The 20,570-nt window shown below is 34.2% G+C and overlaps 3 protein-coding genes across 4 annotated transcripts; 1 reads left to right on the plus strand and 2 right to left on the minus strand.

The window, feature by feature from the left end:
• LOC120148187 (protein TIC110, chloroplastic-like) lies at positions 1-6,279 on the plus strand. The gene is made up of 15 exons (XM_039161359.1): positions 1-648; positions 766-825; positions 912-1,035; positions 1,117-1,185; positions 1,282-1,380; positions 1,581-1,647; positions 1,770-1,834; positions 1,903-1,997; positions 2,190-2,317; positions 2,568-2,668; positions 3,725-3,941; positions 4,070-4,224; positions 4,596-4,721; positions 4,829-5,800; positions 5,924-6,279. Exons 1-15 carry the CDS (start codon positions 143-145, stop codon positions 6,164-6,166), a joined length of 3,027 nt encoding a protein of 1,008 aa, XP_039017290.1. The 5' UTR covers positions 1-142; the 3' UTR covers positions 6,167-6,279.
• Positions 6,280-6,681: 402 nt separating this feature from the next.
• LOC120148191 (biogenesis of lysosome-related organelles complex 1 subunit 1-like) lies at positions 6,682-9,330 on the minus strand. 2 transcript variants are annotated; one of them, XM_039161363.1, is made up of 4 exons: positions 9,138-9,330; positions 8,847-9,052; positions 8,676-8,774; positions 6,682-6,881 (listed from the first exon to the last, which is right to left on the minus strand). In XM_039161363.1, the coding sequence occupies exons 1-3, from the start codon at positions 9,289-9,291 to the stop codon at positions 8,685-8,687; spliced, it is 450 nt and encodes a 149-aa protein (XP_039017294.1). In that variant the 5' UTR covers positions 9,292-9,330; the 3' UTR covers positions 6,682-6,881; positions 8,676-8,684. The 2 variants fall into 2 exon arrangements, with proteins under 2 accessions (XP_039017294.1, XP_039017293.1); XM_039161362.1 differs by lacking the exon at positions 6,682-6,881 and adding an exon at positions 7,021-7,407.
• A 395-nt stretch (positions 9,331-9,725) lies between these two features.
• Positions 9,726-12,441, minus strand: LOC120148188 (peroxidase 4-like). The gene is made up of 4 exons (XM_039161360.1): positions 12,125-12,441; positions 11,654-11,845; positions 11,402-11,570; positions 9,726-10,175 (listed from the first exon to the last, which is right to left on the minus strand). The coding sequence occupies exons 1-4, from the start codon at positions 12,344-12,346 to the stop codon at positions 9,784-9,786; spliced, it is 975 nt and encodes a 324-aa protein (XP_039017291.1). The 5' UTR covers positions 12,347-12,441; the 3' UTR covers positions 9,726-9,783.
• Positions 12,442-20,570: the final 8,129 nt, after the last annotated feature.

Below are 20,570 nucleotides of genomic sequence, written 5' to 3' on the forward strand. Positions count from 1 at the left end.
AGTAGAGGGGCTTGGAACTTTGTCACGTTGTATATCTTTAAGCTCTTATCTTTCTCATCTCCCTATCCATTTTCATTCGGCTACTTTCCTTTCTTCCTCCTTTCCGTTAAACCCTAAACCCTGAAAGCCGCCGAGGGAGCCCATGAATCCTTCTCTCCACCTCTCTCCTCCTTCTTCCTCTCACCCTCGCCCCCTTCTCTTATTCCCTTTCACCCCCAATTCCCTCCCCTCCACACGACTCCGTTTCAGGGTCTCTTTCCCCCGCAACTCCCTCTCTACCCATGAACAATCCCATCCCTCCACTTCCTCATCGGAAACAGGGAAACCCAACATTTTCGGAGACCCCAAGGAGCTTACTGGCATCCAACCCTTGGTTCAGAATTTGTCACCGCCCGTTAGACTAGCCACTTCTGCTGTCATACTCGCCGGAGCTCTAGCCGCCGGATATGGTCTCGGCCTTCGCTTCGGTGGTAATCGAAATGCTGCCTTAGGTGGAGCAGCCATTCTCGGCGCGGCTGGTGGAGCCGCTGCCTATGCGGTGAACGCCGCTGTTCCGGAAGTCGCGGCTGTTACTTTGCATAATTATGTAGCTGCCTGTGATGGCCCCGAGGCCATCAAGAGAGAGGATATTGAAAATATTGCCCAAAAGTACCGTCTTTTGAATCTTACCCAATTATTGTTGAAATTAAGATGAAAAGATAGTGCAAGTCCTTCTGTTTCCACCAATTTCACCGTTAGTCTTTTTCAATGTTTAAAATATTTCAGATACGGAGTGAGCAAGCAGGATGAGGCATTTAACATGGAGCTTTGTGATATCTACTCTCGGTACGTTCGATACTATTTAATCAGTTCCCTTATTTGGACAAAGGATTCTTTTGCAAGGTTTGGTTCTTAATCATTAATGGTTACAGGTTTTTATCATCTGTCCTGCCCTCTGGAGGTGAAAATCTTAGAGGCGATGAAGTTGAAACCATAATTAGTTTCAAAAATGCGTTGGGAATTGATGACCCTGATGCAGCTTCCGTGCATATGGAGGTAATCTTGTGGTGTTCACTCTGTGCTTATGTTTGTGTTTGATGAATATTTCAAAATTGTTTATATGATATTGCTTGCTAGATTGGTAGGCAAATCTTTAGGTCTAGGCTCGAGGCTGAAGATCGTGATGGTGATTTAGAGCAGCGGCGGGTCAGTCACTTGTCATTCTAAGCATTGTAAATTATGAATTAGGAACTTAGGAGGATGCAATGGAGTTTGACCACTTCTAGTTTCTTTCCAGTACAGGCATTTCAGAAGCTGATTTATGTTTCAACTCTAGTTTTTGGAGATGCATCATCTTTTCTTTTGCCTTGGAAGCGTGTTTTGAAGGTCACTGATTCTCAGGTACTTACCAGTTATAATCATTATTTTCCCGGATATAATTGCTCATATTTTGTTATACTCTCCTAATATTCATTTTTTCTATTGCCTTTTTTGGCATAGTGAATGCCACCCTGCTAGTTCAAGTTTTGAAAATCTGATAATAAAATCATGCTTTTCATAAAAGTTGGTAATAACTCCATGTATACAATTTATGCCTCCAGGTTGAGATTGCTATCCGTGACAATGCCAAGCAATTGTATGCTTCCAAGTTAGCTTCAGTTGGAAGAGGTAACACATGGATGTTCCTTCTTCTTTGTATTTTATATTTGACCATTTTAGAATTTGAGAGGGTTGTATGATTACCAAATAATACTGTTAATGTTAATATAGTGTGAAATATTTATTTTCAGATGTTGACGAGGAACTGCTTGTCTCCCTTAGAGAAGCACAACTGAAATACAAACTTTCCGATGAGGTACATTCTTCACAATTTTTGGCATTGGTGTATAATTGTTCTTAATATAGTAGTTCTCCTATTTGTAGCTTGCAAAGGATCTGTTAATTGAGCACAAAAGAAAGCTGGTCGAAGAAAATATTTTTGTGGCACTGCAAGGACTGAAGTCTAGGGGAAGAACTGTGTACGGTTATCAATACCTAGACTTAATGCTGTTTGTTCCTTTTCGATCAGAAAGTTTTCCTTAATGAAAATGGTTAAATGTCATCATATACTTCTGCATCTGCTTCTGATTATGAATGTTCTCTCCTTACTGCTAATATTTAAAATTTTTGCTTTGGTACCGTTAGCTCAACTAATGAAATAAGGTTTTCAGTGGGGGAGTCAAGCAAGCCGTGGAAGAGCTTGACAAGATATTGTCATTCAATGATTTGCTTACCTCTTTGAGTAAACATCTAGATGCTGATCGTTTTGCCTGTGGGCTTGGTCCTGTCTCTCTAGTTGGTATGCTCCCTGGTCCTTTGATTAGATGCACGATTTAGACCTTGTCATTTGTACTGCGCTTTTATTTTTTATTTTATTTAGGCATAAAATAATATTGAGTCAACTGTGAAATTCTGCCTGCCTTTGTTTATAATGGGTGCGCAAACCTTTTTTCCTTTTACGAAGTATTTATGATTAATGTTTATTATAGTTTTGGTTTGAGCATCTCTATTGCAAAACCACTAACTACCATTATTTGTGACTGTTTCAGGTGGTGAGTATGATAGTGACAGGAAGATGGATGAATTGAAGCTTCTTTACAGAGCTTATGTAACAGATTCTTTATCTGGTGGTCACATGGAAAATCATAAGGTAATTGAATTCCTTCTTTCTATATTCTTGTTCAGTTTGCCCATGGTGGGTCTAATAGCTTAGAGGTTCGATGAACATCCAAATTCCTTCATATAGCAGTTGTTACCTTTTGTGAAGCATTACATCTAAATTTTGTTTTAAACTAATCCTATTGGCAGAAACACTATCACTCATGCAGAAAAATTCTTATACGTTTCAGCCAGTGTAGTTTTGTTTTTCTCCAACTTATCTTATTGATAGAAGAAGATTGAATCCATGTAACTTTTCCTAAAGAAAATGATCCGTATCATGTTATGAAAAAGAATATCAAGCTGGTTTGTCTTGGATAATGGTGTAAAGGAGGCTGGAACAGTAAATCTGAATTGTTATTTTGTGCAACTGTTATGTAGTTGGTTCTTGCGCTGGTATTGTTTTATCTATATACGTTCAGGTGTAAATTCTATAAGCTTTTCTTTTTACCATAGCAGTTGAACAGGTATGATTATTATTTTTTTTGCAACTTTGAAACCTTCTGATTTTTGGTAGTACGGAAAGGATGAAGGTTCTGGTCTAGTTTAAAATATCCAGATAGTACTCTGAATTATTTGTTTCTCATTCTTATAGCACATGAAATCAAAGAACCATTAAGATCCATTGTAGAACATTTGTTTCTTCTCCTGCTGTTGATCTGGTTGAGTCCTTTAATCTTCTCTTATTCCACCACTTGACAAAACCTAAGAGCATTGAACTTAGGAGGCTTTTCTTATTGCCCTTACATAACTGTTAATTTTATGGGAACTCAGTCTGGTCTCCTTTTTGTTGATTCAACTTATGAATCATGAATACGTGGAAACATTAAACTTATTGGTGATAAACTAGCTGATTAGTCATTGTTTTCTCAACAGCAACAGGGAGAATTTGTTTCATCAATTAAAACCATTTCTTATAGCATTCCTTTTTTCAATGTTCTTTTTCTTGGTATACTAGGTTTTGATGCGTTATCTTTGTAATTCACCGCACATTGTCTTTTAGTTGCCTAATTCTTGTTTCTTTTTGTTTTCTGTGTTCAAACTTTAGCTAACTGCATTGAACCAACTGAGGAACATTCTTGGTTTGGGTAAAAAAGAAGCAGAAGCAATCATGCTTGATGTCACATCAAAAGTATATCAAAAACGACTTTCAGAGGGCTTTCAGAGGGGTGAACTAGAGATGGCAGATAGCAAGGCTGCCTTCCTCCAAAATCTTTGTGAAGAATTGCACTTTGATCCACAAAAGGCTAGTGAGATCCATGAAGGTACTATAAGCAGGGTTGGGAAAAAGAAAAGGCTGAGACTTTTGTCTTCCCTATTAGAGTATTATTTTTCTGTTTTCAACTTTAGAGTATTATTTTAAAAGAGTGTGAAATGTTTATTTTGTTTCAAGAAATCTACCGGAAAAAGCTTCAACAATGTGTAGCTGATGGGGAGCTGGATGATAGTAATGTTGCTGCATTGCTGAAGGTGCGAGTCTCGCTCTGCATTCCTCAGCAAACTGTTGATGCTGCTCACTCAGATATCTGTGGCAGTTTGTTTGAGAAGGTAAAATTGTCTCGGCCTAGATATTCATTGTTGTAATTCTAAATTTTTCAGGATTTGCTCTGAATGATTATTTCTTTGCTTATTCTACCCTTGAAAATGGAATAAATCCATGCTTAGTATTGCATTAGCATCTCATCAGCTGAACTGTATCTCTAGTACTGGAGCTTGGATGAAAACTGGAACTTTTGGTGCGTCAGCACATCTGTAATCATTATGCCCCAGAAAAATGTTTGAAGTCTTTATGACTGTCGTATTGATACGGAAAACTCGGAAAAATGAAAAATCTCACATGGATTATTGGAACCACAACACGTGGTTAGTTGTCTTATTGCTGTCCCCCATTGTCTTCTAATTATGAATTATTGCTTCAGGCTGTGAAAGATGCTATTTCTTCTGGTGTTGATGGCTATGATGCTGATGTCAAGAATGCTGTGAGGAAAGCTGCACATGGTTTGCGATTAACTAGAGAAGCGGCCATGTCAATTGCCAGCAAGGCTGTGAGTACACACCATGATTATTGTGTCTGTTTGTTTTCAATTTGTTAAATTTCAGTTTTAGGTTTTACATCTTTGTCTCTGCTTGAAATTATCATATATGTGTCCAGGTCCGTAAGGTTTTCTTGAATTATGTGAAACGGTCTCGATCAGCCGATAATCGTACAGAGTCTGCAAAAGAACTCAAGAAGATGATTGCCTTTAATACCTTGGTTGTCACGGAATTGGTGGCAGACATCAAAGGGGAATCTTCCGATGCTCCACCGGAAGAACCTGTTAAAGAGGAAGTAAAACAAAATGATGAAGAGGATGAATGGGAATCGCTTCAAACACTTAGGAAAATAAGACCTAACAAGGAATTTATGGAAAAGTTGGGCAAGCCAGGCCAAACAGAGATAACACTCAAAGATGACCTCTCCGAAAGAGACCGTATGGACCTGTACAAGACGTACTTGTTATATTGTCTGACAGGAGAAGTCACCAGGATTCCTTTTGGTGCTCAAATAACCACAAAGAAGGATGATTCAGAGTATGTTCTACTAAACCAGCTTGGTGGGATCCTTGGGTTGACTAGTGAGGAGACAGTGAATGTCCATCGAAGTTTGGCAGAGCAGGCTTTTAAGCAACAAGCTGAGGTGATTTTAGCTGATGGACAGTTAACAAAGGCTAGGATTGAGCAGCTCACTGAGCTGCAGAAGAGTGTTGGCTTGCCTGGAGAATATGCACAAAAAATAATAAAGAGCATAACAACTACCAAAATGGCAGCTGCCATTGAAACAGCTATTGGTCAAGGAAGACTCAACATTAAGCAGATAAGGGAACTTAAGGAATCAGGTGTTGATTTAGACAACATGATCTCAGTGAGTTTGCGAGAAAACCTCTTCAAGAAAACTTTAGATGAGATTTTCTCATCAGGCACCGGAGAGTTTGATGAGGAAGAAGTGTATGAGAAGATCCCAGCAGATCTCAAGGTCAATCCACAAAAGGCAAAAGGAGTTGTTCATGATCTAGCACGGACTAGATTGTCTAATTCATTTATTCAAGCTGTGGCGCTACTACGGCAGAGAAATCGACAGGGAGTGGTAAGGAGCATTGAAAAGCTTGGTTTCTGTACGATAGTTTTTGTTGTCAACATACTTGTATTCGTAATAAGGTCAATTGATTCCTAAATTCAAAGTGCTTTGTTGCTTCTTTTTTTTTTGTAGGTATCCTCACTTAATGACTTGCTAGCTTGTGACAAGGCTGTGCCATCGGAGCCGCTATCATGGGATGTTCCGGAGGAGGTAGCTGATCTTTTTGGTGTATATGCACAAAGTCATCCTGAGCCTGAAAAGTTGTCCCGTTTGCAATATCTGCTTGACATAAGTGATTCAGTGGCTGAAGCTGCCAAAGAGATGGGAGAGGGACCAGCATCAGTCGGAGCAGAGGAAGAAAATTTTGTATTTTGAATGTTGGCATGAAATGTAGAGGCTGTTGTTTAGGAAGCTCATTTTTAAGGCCTTTTATGATATTGAAGAGTGTAGTAAGGTTAGTGATAAGGTGTTTGATCTTGGTTGCTTCTTTTTCCTTGCCCTATCTATGTTTTCTTTGACACTTGTATGTACTGAATGGGAGAAAGGTATTTCACAAAAAAATACACTATATATATAATAATAATAATAAGCTCGACATGATGATTTTGTGACTTCTGTCAATTTCACTGCACGTAATCCCCTCAAATCTTTAAATGCGTTTGAACTCTTATCCTACTAGCGGGTACAATAGCAATGGTATTAATTTTTTCTCAGATTTGTTCGACGATTTTTGATTTATTATATTTACCAATTCCTTAACATTTACCACTTTAATCTACACCCCCACCGCCCCTTAAATTTGTTAATACAAATCAAATATGAGATGGTTAATTATCATCCGCAATTGTGTTTGTTTTATGTACATGCCTTCAGAACTTTGCTTGCTTCTGAAAAGAAAATGACCCACTGCCATCAACATACATAAATGGTTTTCCACATAGAAATTGGAGATACGGTACATGATCATTAGAGAAATACCCAATGATGTTGTTTTCCTTCGTTATCAAATGATCAAATGAAATTGCAGGATTCTTTGTAAGAAAGAAAACCCTATCAGAAACAGAAGGGACTTCAATTGGCACCTGCCTACCTGCTCAAAGTGAGTAATTCTTTAGCTATAAATATAAAAATGCTTAAAATATTTATCTCGTATAGATTTTTTTTAGGCAGCAGAAACACCAAAAATAACGACAAATTATGTAACTTTACATGACTGGTTGAGATAACCATGAGAGTATGCTACTGAACGTTTTTTTTTTCTCTCAACATAAGGTAGTTCAAAATCTTATTTTAAATAATAGCTTTATTCCTAAAAAGGGTAAAATAGTACAATTTAAACTCCATGTCGGCCTAAAAATTCCATGTCACTCTTCTTCAATCATCTCCCCTAATTCTAGAAACTTCAGAAAGTCTAAGAGGGTTCCATTCGGAGCTCACAATAGTCTGACTATCTGAGGACTCCATTGTCTTTCTTCAGACGCGTACGGAAAGGAGATTTAGTTTCCCTGCAGCATGTAAAGCTTCAAGCAGAACATGGAGCTTTGCATCTCATCTTATCTAAGAACTCTGAAGTGTTCCAGTGTTGAGCAAGATATTTGGTTCTCTTTCATTATTATCTATAGCCAAATAAATCAAAAATGGTTAAGGATGAATTAATAGTTTCTATAAATAAAAACATAGTGAGAAAGTAAAGAATAAAAAATGTGGAAGCAAAACAACTTGAAGAACATTCATTTGTCGCGACTTTGTTTTTCTTTTAAGCTTAGCAAGAAAATGCTATTTTTAATGGAGCAAACAACAGACGAATGGTAGGATGCTCAAGGCATGGTAGCATATGTTTCAGGTTATATGATGTTTATGTACTTACTGATGTTTTCAGTAGGCTTTTTGAACGGTGAGAGTTTTGTTATGTAATCTGTTTTGTTTTTGGTGTTGGAACTTGAATGCAGGAGTGGTTCTGCAGTGTTCTGGTGTTCAATTTTAGATTCTGGGCTGTTGTATTAATCGGTTATTTGCTTTATTAATAAAAATAGTATTTTCTTGCTAAGCTTAAGTTCTTTTTTTTATAAAATAAAGGAAGTCACTACAAGAATGTGCTTTAAGTTGCTTTGTTTTCAGAAATTTTTTCCTTCACTTATTATTTTATTAATAGAGACTGCTAACTGATCCCTAACTAATGTTGATTTATTTGGCAAAACATAATAATGAAAGTCTATGCAGACTTTCTAAAGTTTTTGGGAGCTAGAAATGGAGAATGATTGAAGGAGGGTGACATGGAATTTGTACATTACTCTTATTTAGGAAGAAAGTTTAACAGTATTTCCCTTTTGCAAATAAGATTATAAACTACCTTAATTTGAAAGAGAAAAGCACATGCAGCCTACAAAAAGATCATGCATAAATTAACAAACTCCAAAGAAAGGAAAGTTCTTCCTGCATACATTTTAGGAGATGCTCCTGAGGTTAAAAAACATTACCAGATATGATGTGAGCATCTAAAATCACATAGAAATGGCATTTTTTTGGTAAGCAATCACAGATATATTAAGCGATCTTCTTATGACATGCCAAGAGAACCAGAATCAAACCTTTATGCCTTATGGTTCCTTCTAATTTCCAAGTTCAAGTGTAATCGTTAAATGTACTCTAAGATAGTACATGCCATTGTGTTGTACTGTTAGCATTTAGCAAGTACTAGCACTATTTTGCCCTGTCACATTCCAAGTTCAACATCGACTTCACTAACTATTAAAAGGTAAATAACCCCAAATAATGAAGACGCTAATCCCATTCAATTCCCAGGAATTAGCAGTAGCAGTAAAGAGCGTACATTAGGGTTTGATTTGCAGTAATTTAAAAAAAATAAGTTAATGAAACCACGTACTGGTACTACTCATTGTTGATGGATGTTGCGGATTGCTGCGTTGATACTCTTACAATCGAAATCCATGCTCTTCATCCAGTTCTCAAAGTCTCCAATTTCCTAAAAACCAATCGTAATTAAGTTAAAAGAGTAAAAAGGACGAATGGGTCGGGATAAGAAAGGGGAGAAAACCTTAACAGCGGTGTTAATGGAGTGAGAAGCAGCGAGCCACTGATCGGTCTGCTTCATGAAACGAGCAATGGTAGAAGCCAAAGCACGAATCTCCGCCTCGATTCGCTTCTCGTTTACAAACGACTCTTGCACACCGCCGTTCACGGCCTCCACCAACAAATCCGACACTCTCCCCGCCTTCATAATCGCGTCTTTCTTCGCTTTCTCTGTTCCAATCAAATTCATTCCAACAAATTATTTTAATCAACTCAAAAACGAAATTAAGAGGGGGAGAGGTGAAAATAACCGGACCAGCCTGATCCCGGAGCTGGAGGGAATTTTGGTGGTGATGGTTGTAAATTTGAATTAGAGAAGACTCGATATCTCCTGAGCCGGGGAGGGATTTGTTCATCTCGGACGAGGATAACACGCGCCCAAGCGCCTGTGGAAGCTGCGTTGGGTTCATTTCTTGGGTTTCTGGAGTGTGTGTTTGTGTCGTTGCATTGTTTGTTAAGTCTACTGCTTCAACAGTAACGCTATTTATTTTAAATATTATTATTGATAATTTATTTTTATTTCATTTCAAATTTTATAATATTTTAAAGATATTATAAGTTCGTTTTCTTAAATTATTATAAATTCATCCTAATATAAAATCTTGTATATATTCTTGATTTCAAACCTTACAATCTTAAAAAAAGTAATTTAAAAATTACTTTTTTTTAATAAAATAAAAGATTTTATGTAAGATTTAAGTTTATTTGGTAAGATTTGTTTTACTGAGTTGAAGAGGAAAATATTCATTAATTTGCATCAAAATACACGCGCACTGTCCCTTTAGGAACTCGATCACACATTACCAATGCTTTATTTTGGTGGAATAATTTTTCTTTATTACCAATGCTTTATTTTGGTGGAATAATTTTTCTTTGTTTTGTTGGATTGGATTTACAAATAGTTAATTAGGCCTCCTGCAGTTCTTCCTGATTTCACCCTTAGATCCGGTGAGTGGCGTAATATTTCCCATCTTTATCATCGCAGTAACAAAGTCTGAATAAAATGTCTTCACGTTGCTGCTGTATGTTTTAACCAACGAATCCGTGGATCCGCCATTGAAGAGTATCTGGTCTGAGTGGAGCAGACCCTTCTTGTTTAAGAGGTTTTTGAAGTATTTCAAGTCGAAAGAATTCCGGGTTTTCACGTCTAGTGGTGCAAGGTTGTTGTCACCAGATCCGCTGGTTCTCGGGCAGCTTCTTTGCCTTGTCTTCGCAAATGAGCCATCGATGTTCGTTTCGTTGTATATCCGATTTCTAAAGAGCACGCACCTTGCCTTCCCGATCGTGTGAGCCCCTGCCGGCAGCACCGTGAACATGAAGCAGTTTAACTAAAATCTCAGGAGAGGACGACGACAAGGAGTTTTTTTTTTCTCTATAGAATGAAAGAAAACCTACATATTTAGTCATCCACCTTTTCGCAGTTTCGTTTTAGTCACCCAATAATTTTTCTTTTCAAAATCATACCTAAACCTACGTTTTAGTTCTATTTTAATCACTCGTCATTAAAAAATTAATAATTATGTTGACACATCACCGTAAAATAATATCACTTCATTGAAAAAATTAAAAATTACCACATCATTAGTCTATTTATTTTTTAATTAAGGGTGTTTAGGTATGATTTTGAAAAGGCTTAATAAAAAAATATCTAAACTTCGCCACAAAAATGTTTGTGCCTAAACAAATTTTCATTAAAAATATGTGCCTAATTTTTCTAACGTTATACTTTTATGTGCTCGACGTTGATAACATCGTTAAGTGATCGTTAAGTGACACGTGTCACGTTCTGGTAGTTTTGAGAATTTATTTAAAAAATATATATTTTTTCTTAAAAAAACCCCACCTAGCAGCCCCAAACCTTCCCAAACCCCCCAAATGCCTTCTCCCCTCCTCACCTTCCCCCTTCTATGATGGTCGGTCGACGGGCTGTGACCATCACCACCATTATTATCGACACCGACGTCAACCCACGATCAAATCCTCATTGACCTTTCATCATAACATGTCACCATTTGTCGTAGATAAATATTCAAAGGTTCATCAATTTTTAAACCACTGTCATCGTTCTTCATTGATTCTGGAAAATTTCGACATCCATAAGCCACACCAATGCCACCATTCGAACCACCGAGCAATTACGATCAAAACCCAATCATTCAAAGACGACGATGATGGCCAGAGACAGCTGGCAATCGTTTTAGGGTTTTTTTTATATTTTTAGTTAAAAAGTTAGGGTTTTTTTAAAATAAATTAAACTTTTTCATTTTTAAATAAAAATAGCCTTTTATTATTAAAAAATTACAAATTAAGCAGTAGGCACCTAAAATTATAACTTAGAAAACATTAAACACCTATTTTTAGCAAAAAATTCTTTAGGCACTAAAATGTTTTTCGAGAAAGTTTAGGCACTTATTTTTGTATTAAGCCTTTTGAAAAAACAAATAATTGAGTGACTAAAATGGAAACATGGGAATAAGTGGATGGTTAAACACGTAGTTTACCCTAGGAAGAATATTGTACCAGATAATGCAACCATGTCCTTGGCAGAAAGGCCTCGTGCATTGAATCTATTGATGAGTTGGCTGAGGGTGGCAGTCGGAGGGGGGATGACACCGCTATTTGCAGCGGAGAAGCTGGCGGTCTTTGAATCTCTTCTTCCGAGCTTAACGTCCCAGTCGGGCCCTCCGAGCTGCATCGATCAAATTCAAGTTTATTTCTTGTGATTTATCATTTTTCTTTTCAGGGTTTCGACTCTTTCATTGAATTACTTACAATAACAACGGAGTCCCGAGCTGCAATGGCTAAGATATCAGCACAAGAGACTACACCAGGACAAACTTTCTCCACCCGTGCCTTAATGGCATCGACGACCTCGAATCCTCTCACCGAATTATTATTGGGACCCGCAGTTTTCTCCCCCGTGAAAGAAGCAGTGTCGTCGAGGAGTAGTGACCCATCACAACCCTGTCATAATCATACATCGAACATATGCTTAATCAGCAAAATAAGCACTTGTAGTTGTTGAGTCCACCAATGGAAATGCATGCATGGTTTGAAAGGTATTTAGCAGCCCATGCTTACTAACTAACAAAGTGAAATAAGATACATGCATGGGGGTTGAACTTTTGTCTTTATCAAAGATGGATACCTTTCAACGTGAAACTCCATTATTAAAGTGACCTATGCATGTGCATTTGTATAGACTATAGAAAGAAAAGGGTTTTAAAAAACAGAGTAAATTACTTTGACAAAACAGTCATGGAAGAACAATCGGACGAGTGAGGCACCCATGCGGTGCTCTTTCGACACTGCCGATTTAACTACCGACTCAACCGCAGTGAACACCTTCGGACACGATTTCGAGTAGAAATTTTTGGAGAGATCAGCGTACGTACTGCTCCCCAACATCGAAATCACCACAACAAACAAGTACACGACACCAAATGAAGCAGCAGAAGCAGCCATTCTGCTATATCAGACAAACTATAGACCAGAACAAGATAGAAAGAGCAGAGGCGTTTAGATGAAGGGTGGTGGGAGCATTAGCCATTAGGGGCAATGTATATATAGAAACCCCAAAACACAGTGGCACCGACAATGCACCCAATCTGTAAGACTAAGCAATGCAAGACTTGGTATTTGGATGTGCATAGAACAAGTTGGCTCGGTGAAGATAATGTAGCTATTAAGAAGCATATTAGTAATTAATTTCACTACAGGAATTAATCAAGGAGTTGGTGCGGGCAGTGTCCAGTTTTTCAAACACATTGGGGTCCATGATTCCTAAACGCCTTTAAATGTTCCCTTTTGTTATAGACGGCACGCCATGCACGACTAGAATATATACAGAACTACCCCTAGAGGTTACATGGTACAGGCCTTATCAGGGCCGGCCCTGGGCATAGGCCAGGGGACCGCATAGGACCCAAACTTGGAGGGGTCCATTTTTTAAATTATTTTTAAGTTTAATAATTAAAAAATATTTTTAAATATACTTTTTTATTTTAAATATTTGAAAATATGATAATTTAGTGGGCTCCAATAATTAAAAAATATATTTAAACATCATTTTTTATTTAAAAAACTCAAAAATATAATAATTTAGTGGGCTCCCATTTTAATGATGGGAGAAATCTAGATATGGACACCCACTTATATTCTTGTCATCACCTTCTGACCTAAAACCCTTAAAATATCATCACCGACGTTAGCCATTCAATCGATATATAAAAAGTTTTCAACCCCAAGTGAATCACTTATTTTAATGATTTTTCTTCTCTGCAAAAGCTGGGTCCGTTAACTGTTTTTACCGCTGATAGTGAAACCTTAAACAGTGGTTTTGTTATTGATTTCACTGTTCCCCATTCGTTTTTTGCGTACCAAACTAAAACCTAATCAAATTAGTCGGCAGCTTCTCACTTTCTCAATAATTTAAGGATAAACTACCACAATGGTTGCATTAGTTTCATAACTGTTTATTTTTGTTCACTGAATTTTAAAAAGTAATTTTTTAGTCACTTATGTTATCATTTTATAACATTTTGGTCACTTACATTATATATTTATAATATTTCGATCAGTGTAATATTAAATGATGTTAGTTTAATGATGTTGCATATTAGTAAAAAGGTTTACTTTTTAATTTGACCCCTGAATTTTAGGTAAAATATCAAATTGACCCTTAAATTTTAGAAAAAAATATCAATTTGACCCGTTACCTAGTTTTGGTATGATTTGGTTGTAATGTATGTGTGTGTGTATATATATATATATTTGTAAAGGTGTTTGGCCAGGATCAATTAACTTTAGTGACGAAGGGATTTATGGAATTTGAGGTATTTTTTCGATGAAACAAACATCATATTAATGTTCATGAGATGAAAAAGTAGTGAACTATAAATTTCGGGGTCTAATTGTTATCGAGAATGATCTGTGACGATGGTGAGCGATGTCCGACCGCGGGAGACTTTAGTCGGATTCAAGGGTTAAAATGATATTTCGTCTAGATTTTAGAGGTTAAATTGATTTTTTATTTAAAGTTTAGGAGTCAGATTAAAAATTAACCCCTTTTATTAATATATCATATCATTAAACTAATTACATTTGATGTCTCAAAGACCAAAACGTTATAGAATGATAGCGTAATTGACCAAAACATAGAAACGACAATGTAAATGACCATCATATTACCTTTTAGATTCGATAGAAGAAAATAATCACTTATGAAACAAAAGGGATTATTACAATAGTTTACCCATAATTTGGCTAGTCATCCTACAATTTAATAGGGAACATTATCACGAGGCTAATTATTGTGGCAATTAATCATGAAAATTTGTTATATTATCTATCTATGTCAGTGCCACGCAGAACCAAACTTTTTCTGGCTGCTTTTTATTCACTTTAACTTCGGATTCTCAATATTATTTTGCATTTTTGTTTGGAGTGAAGATGTCTTGTCAAAGACGTGTGCTTTATACTGATGAGTTTACATTTCAATTAGACTTCTCTTTTCGTTTGGTTTCGCATTTTTCTTCTTGTGGGCACTCTTGAAGATGTGACAAAATCCTAACTATTTAGTAATTAGTTAGAAAGTATTTATAGAACAACAGCTTTATTTTATTAATCTACTATTAATATAAAGTAATATTTATTTAAAAGGCTCTTAATTATTTAATACTATTTTTTCTCAGTAAGAAGATATTATTAATAATCAAATTTAACCAAGTTATATGCCTTGTTAAAAAGCTCCCTAATACAACCTAAAATTCAAGTAGGATGACAAAACAAAACCGGACAATCAGCCAACAAAAGACGCCCACATAATTACACATCCTAAAACACATTACAGAAAGCGAATACCACACTTCTTAAACAGCAATAATACATGTATAAGTTGACCACACCACTCAACCATCGAAAGCAGTGTCCCAAGCAGGCTTCAAAGTTCCGAAAACAGCGACAAGCTAAGCCTTTATCATTGAAGCTTGAGCACACCCAACAAATAAAGGAAGAACTCTCGGATGACAGCCTCAAATCAGTCCATAACTTGAATAACAGTCAAAAGACGAAATAAACAAACTAAGACCATTTTATTCGTGCATAGCATAACAAATTTTAATTCTTAATTATGTATGTTGTAAGTACAGGTTGATTGTTATTTCCACCGAACCAGTCTTATCCATTTAATGTCTGGGGCATCATAACGCTAGCTGGATGTCTCTCATCCTCCTTGCATGACAAGATTCAGAAATACTGCTAAAGTGACCCTTGTATATATATTTATATATAACAATTATCAAAATACTGCCTTCTTTCTTATATAAAATATAATACCTATTTGTTTTTCTAATTACGTTAAAATAATGATCAAAATGTTTTTACAATTGATTTCTTAAAGTAACTTAAGAAAATACGATAATTTATGGATAAAGTATACAAATGGTTGCCCAATTGTAGGATGTTGCTATGTTGAGTTTTTAAGCTATTAAAAGTTATTAAATGGTCACTCAACTCGTATTTTTCTATTAAAAATTTGGCGTCCGTCTAACCTGTACATTAACCTGATGACTGAAATACTATAAAATTATATTTTAATGATATCTATTGGTATCATCGTAGCTTTTGGTTCAACAACATAATGTAAACAGAGACTCGATCCACAAAATACAACTCAAACAGTTCTAGGATCATATTTTATCATATCTAAGTGAGTGTGTTAGCGTTTAGCTCAGATGGCAATCAATTTTTTAACAGAACAAGATGAGTTTGGAATATATGAATAATCGAGTGACTATTTTGTAACTTTTAATAGTTAGGATACTCAGTAAAACAACATCTTATAGTTAAAGATTCATTTTGTAACTTTCAATAATCGAAGACTCAACAAAGCAGTGTCCTATAATCGAGGTCTAAAATATCATCTTAATATAGTCACTACTATATTAAAACAAATATTATATCAATTGAATTATTATTTAAAAACTCATAATCAAATAAAATTTTAAGGATTGATTGTAAAATTTTCAAATAATGGTTTAATTAAAACATCTTATTTGAATACACATAATATATATTTATATATATATTATCATGAATAGCTAGGCTTACATTAATTAATAAACGTCTTGGTCTGCATCACTGAATTTTCAAAAATGGTTGCGTGAAAGGAAATGTTCAACTACGTACCTAATTATATCTTCTTCTTTTTCACCCAAAGGTAACGTATAGTTATCGTTGTCATAACTGGATAATATAATGACACATACACTGACTTCAAATTTGAGCTTCAGATTCATAAATACAATTAATTTTACAAATTTTAGTAACTTTTTTTGGATAATATTCTAACAATTACTGTATTTTTCATTCAAGTAAATTTTTAAAAATCAATCTGATAATACAATTATAGTGATGTATAGTGTTATTTTTTAATATATATTTGAGGGTTGATTTTTTTATATAAATCAAATAATTGAATATAATTAATTTACTTAAAATTTAAAATATACTATCTATGTGAATGAAACATAAAATATTAACCATACAAAATTATTAGAAGTGTTATACACTAATGTAAAACTGGAGTGATTTAAAAAAAATAAAGCTATTGCTACATGGACTATGGCAAAGTAAATATTTATGGATCCGTCACTGTCTGGAGAGATGTAATTCTTTTTGGGACTATTAGCGTACTAAATCAGCTAATGCAGTGTGTACGTTAGCAGTACACTTAGAAGCTTCCTGAAGTTGAAGCTGTTATAACAACTAAGGTTGTTAGCAAGTTAGTTTTGGTTAGTTGTTCAGTTAAGGTGGTTGTATTAGCAGCTAAGAGCAGTAGTATAAAAGGAGCACTAATCTTGTACTCATAAATACATTTTCATAGTATCAATAAACCAATCTATTTTCTTCTGTTTCTCAATAGGGACTTCTACAACTTCTGAGATTTATGTTGTAAAGATAGTTTTACAGAGAAGTTGGAAGAATGTTTTAGGATATATCAAGTTTTGATATATATATATATATATATTGGATTTTGGGATACATCCAATATCAAGTATTTGTACTATTCGTGGTCTCCAAATTTATAGTGAATTATTATTCATTTCGCTCGCGGAATTAGGTAAGGCCGAATCACGTTCAATCCTATATCTTGTGCATGTTTTTATTTACGTTGATATTGCTTTTGTAATTTTCTCTCTCAAATTTCTAATAAATGATTTAGTTTCGTATCTTCTAAAATTTTATAATTTTATACTCTATAAATTTTAATAATTTTTTATTCATATTTCTTAACATAATATCTTACGTTTGTGTCACATTCTCTCCGGAATATTTTTTTCATTAACCTTAATTTTATCTACAACATAGAACTAATACGTTCAAATCTGAGTTTGTTCAAGATGAAGATGGGCTCACTGGGCCAAGTGATAAGATCAGTACAAAAGTTTGCAACCTTTTCCAATTCCTAGCCCCTTTGAATGCCCAAACAGTTTATTGGTTGAAAAAGAAAGCAGACTCTTAACTATTCATTTGATTACAAGTCGTTTTAATAAGAGTATGTTGATTCAAATTTTGTTTCATTCGATCTAAAAATTTAAAATATAATTTATTTATTTAATAAATTAATTAAAAGAAAAAATTGAGAATATCGGATTCTGAAGACCAGTATGTTCTCAGCCACTAATTATTATTGATTGAGAATGCGGAAACGGAAATCTCATAGTATAAACTTATTTTTTTTATTAAGATAAATTGATTATAAAATAGTATTCGTTTTAAATACTTTTAATCATTTAACAATAAAGTAACGTTCAATAATCTTGTTGCAGTTGTTAGTACAACAACGATTTTTTTATCATCGAAATAAGTTGGTTCATGCTCGTGCTAGTACAAACCTATAGAATCCAGTGGGTGATACAGAAATTTAAAATAAGTTTAAAATTTTAAGTTTCTTTTCTTAATATTGGTTACCAATTGTCGGTGATTATTATTTTTCTTGTTCTTTTTATATTATGTATTTGTTTTTCTCTTGAGCTTTTTCACTTTTAAATAAGAATTTCAGTCATTGTGACACACTTTTCTATGCTCTTGTGGTATGCTTTTTCTCTGCTCTTGTGACAATTTTCTTATGGTATTTGATAAGTTTTTCACATAATTATACGGTTGTGTTGGTGCTTCCACAAAGATCCTCATGGCATTTGTTTTCTGATTGTCTTATCGGTTGTCATGTATTGTAAGATCCTTTTTTGTAAATGATAATTTGCCGATATAATCATAATTGTGTAGCGAATCAGTTTGCCAATTTGTTTGGTTTGCTCACTACTCCTTTATCACATTGTAAAGCGTCTCGCTCGACAGAGGCAAAAAGTTTTATGAAGATTACTGGATTGTTTGAAAGGTTTCAGTATCTTTGAGTTTACTATTTTAATTTTATGTACGAGTTTTTAGTAACTATTGTCTTTAATTTTCTCTTCAGATACGTTGTAATTTTAATTCTTTCATTTTATTAATAAGATTCAGTTGTCATCGTTTAAAAAGGAATGAAACTATATATATATAATATGTGCGAAGGCGTTATATTATATCTCTTTACCCTAAAAGCCCGTTTGATAAATTCCCTAATTGCCCTTGACGAGCCAAAATTATTAACTAAAAAAAATCACTCACTGAAAATGTTAATGTCCAAATCGAAATCTTAATGCCTCATAAATGCAACATCAGTATATTTAATTAACGAACTTCTGCCACCGATCTACACCGATTTAAATAAATCTTTCTCTAAATTTTTTAAAATTGTGAAGTCTACAAATATAATTACTTAAATATTAAAGTTTCTAAAAAATAATAATCTCTTTCATTTTGAAATCTTTATAAATTTATATTTCTTTCAATTTTAAAATTATATAAATTTATGTTTTAAATATAATCATAGCGCTGCGTTTCTTTTAATCGATGAAACTAATATTTGTTATAAAACTTTCTTACACATGAAATAAAATATTTTATATAAAAATAATTTTAATCAAAAAATTTTAATAAATAATTACAAATGAGTGAACAATATTTATATTTAAATTTATCAATTTAGTGTCTAATCATTTTTTTTCTTTTTGATACGGAAAAAAAGAATGAACTGTTTGAAATTAAATTTGAATTTGGTATTTTTTTTTGTCAATTCACCACATACTTAATCAAACTTTTAAGTATAATAAATATATAATAAATGAATAAAAAAAATATAAAATAAAACTTAACTAAGTTCAATGTATTTAATGAATAAAAATTAAATATTAATAAGGGTTGGTTCAAGTGGTAAGAAGTTTGATATTGTTTAAGCATGTTTAAAGTTCGAGTCATTGTACAGGCTGAAAATCCCTGTTGGGAGACTCACCCACCAAAACCAGATGTGCGACGTATGTCGATCCGAATTACTTAAGGTGAAGCCTTGTAATCAAGGGCAACAAAAAAAAAACAAAACAAAAAAATTAATAAAAATTAAATAACCTTTTCTTTACCGTAAAGTACGAAAAAAAATGACGATAAAACATTTCAAGTAACAACAACGCTAGTCCCTTAAAATGGTAATATTATATAGTCTCGGCTCATCACGTTATCCATGATTCTAGTGAATTGCATCCTTTAATTTTAAAAAACTTTATTTACATGGTATTATAAGAGATAAAAAATTATTATTGATTAGAATCTCGAATGACGTAGAAAGACGGATTGATCTAATGATTTTCGTATTTTAAAGATATTTTTTGAAGAAAAAAAATCCTTCTTTCTTATATTATATAAATGAGGGGATAAATGAGGGGCTATTCGCATTTTCATTGGGTTCACTTCATCGATCAGGTTGAGCTCCACACGCCAAGTAAGCAATAACCGTCTAAGAATATATAATGTGAAACGTACGTAATTGACCTTCAATTATGCATGCATCTATATGTTATATACATCCAAAAGCAAGCCCATTCTCTGTTGGTTGTATTTGAAAAATAACTGTTCGTTCCCTCTCGGTTGTTGATACCACTAACAACACAGTCTTTTTCTCTTTGTTACTGTTGTAATAATCTGACAACCAGTGAAATTTAAAAGTTCCGTTGGAGAACTGGTAAAAAATTGTGCACTATTTACCTCTACCAGTTAAAAGTGTACTGTCATGTACATTCACTCCTAACAAGAAGTTGTAACATTATAACTTATAGAATCTAGTAAATGTAGTATTAAGAAATATGTTATAATCTTTAGAGAAATTGTATTAGAATAGTTGCATATAATGTATGCATATTATCAAATAATTAAAAAAATTCAAAGTATATGCTATCTTATAATCCACGCATTATAATTTATAAGAAATAAGGTTAACATTTTTTGTGACTCAGAAGAAATTAATTATGAGAACCATCTAAACAATACATGCAAATTTAATGTAAGTCTTCATAAACTCAAGTCTCGAGAAGGACACTGGAAACAAGGTGAGAAAAAAACCGAGTTTAATGACAAGTTTTCAACTTCACATGGGTCGATCAGGATCAGTAGATGTTATTTGTCTTCCTTCCACACGTTCCTATCCTTATTATAAGCTTAGTCAAACCCCAAGCCGTATTACCTGCACGTGTGACGTTCAATGATGGATCTTGTCCAGCGTCTCCTCTCCCAAAATCCACCTCTTAGGTTTCTACTC

The sequence above is a fragment of the Hibiscus syriacus genome, unplaced genomic scaffold, assembly GCF_006381635.1.
Source record: "Hibiscus syriacus cultivar Baekdansim isolate YM2019G1 unplaced genomic scaffold, ASM638163v2 tig00110954_pilon, whole genome shotgun sequence".
In the NCBI taxonomy this organism is placed as follows: domain Eukaryota; kingdom Viridiplantae; phylum Streptophyta; class Magnoliopsida; order Malvales; family Malvaceae; genus Hibiscus; species Hibiscus syriacus.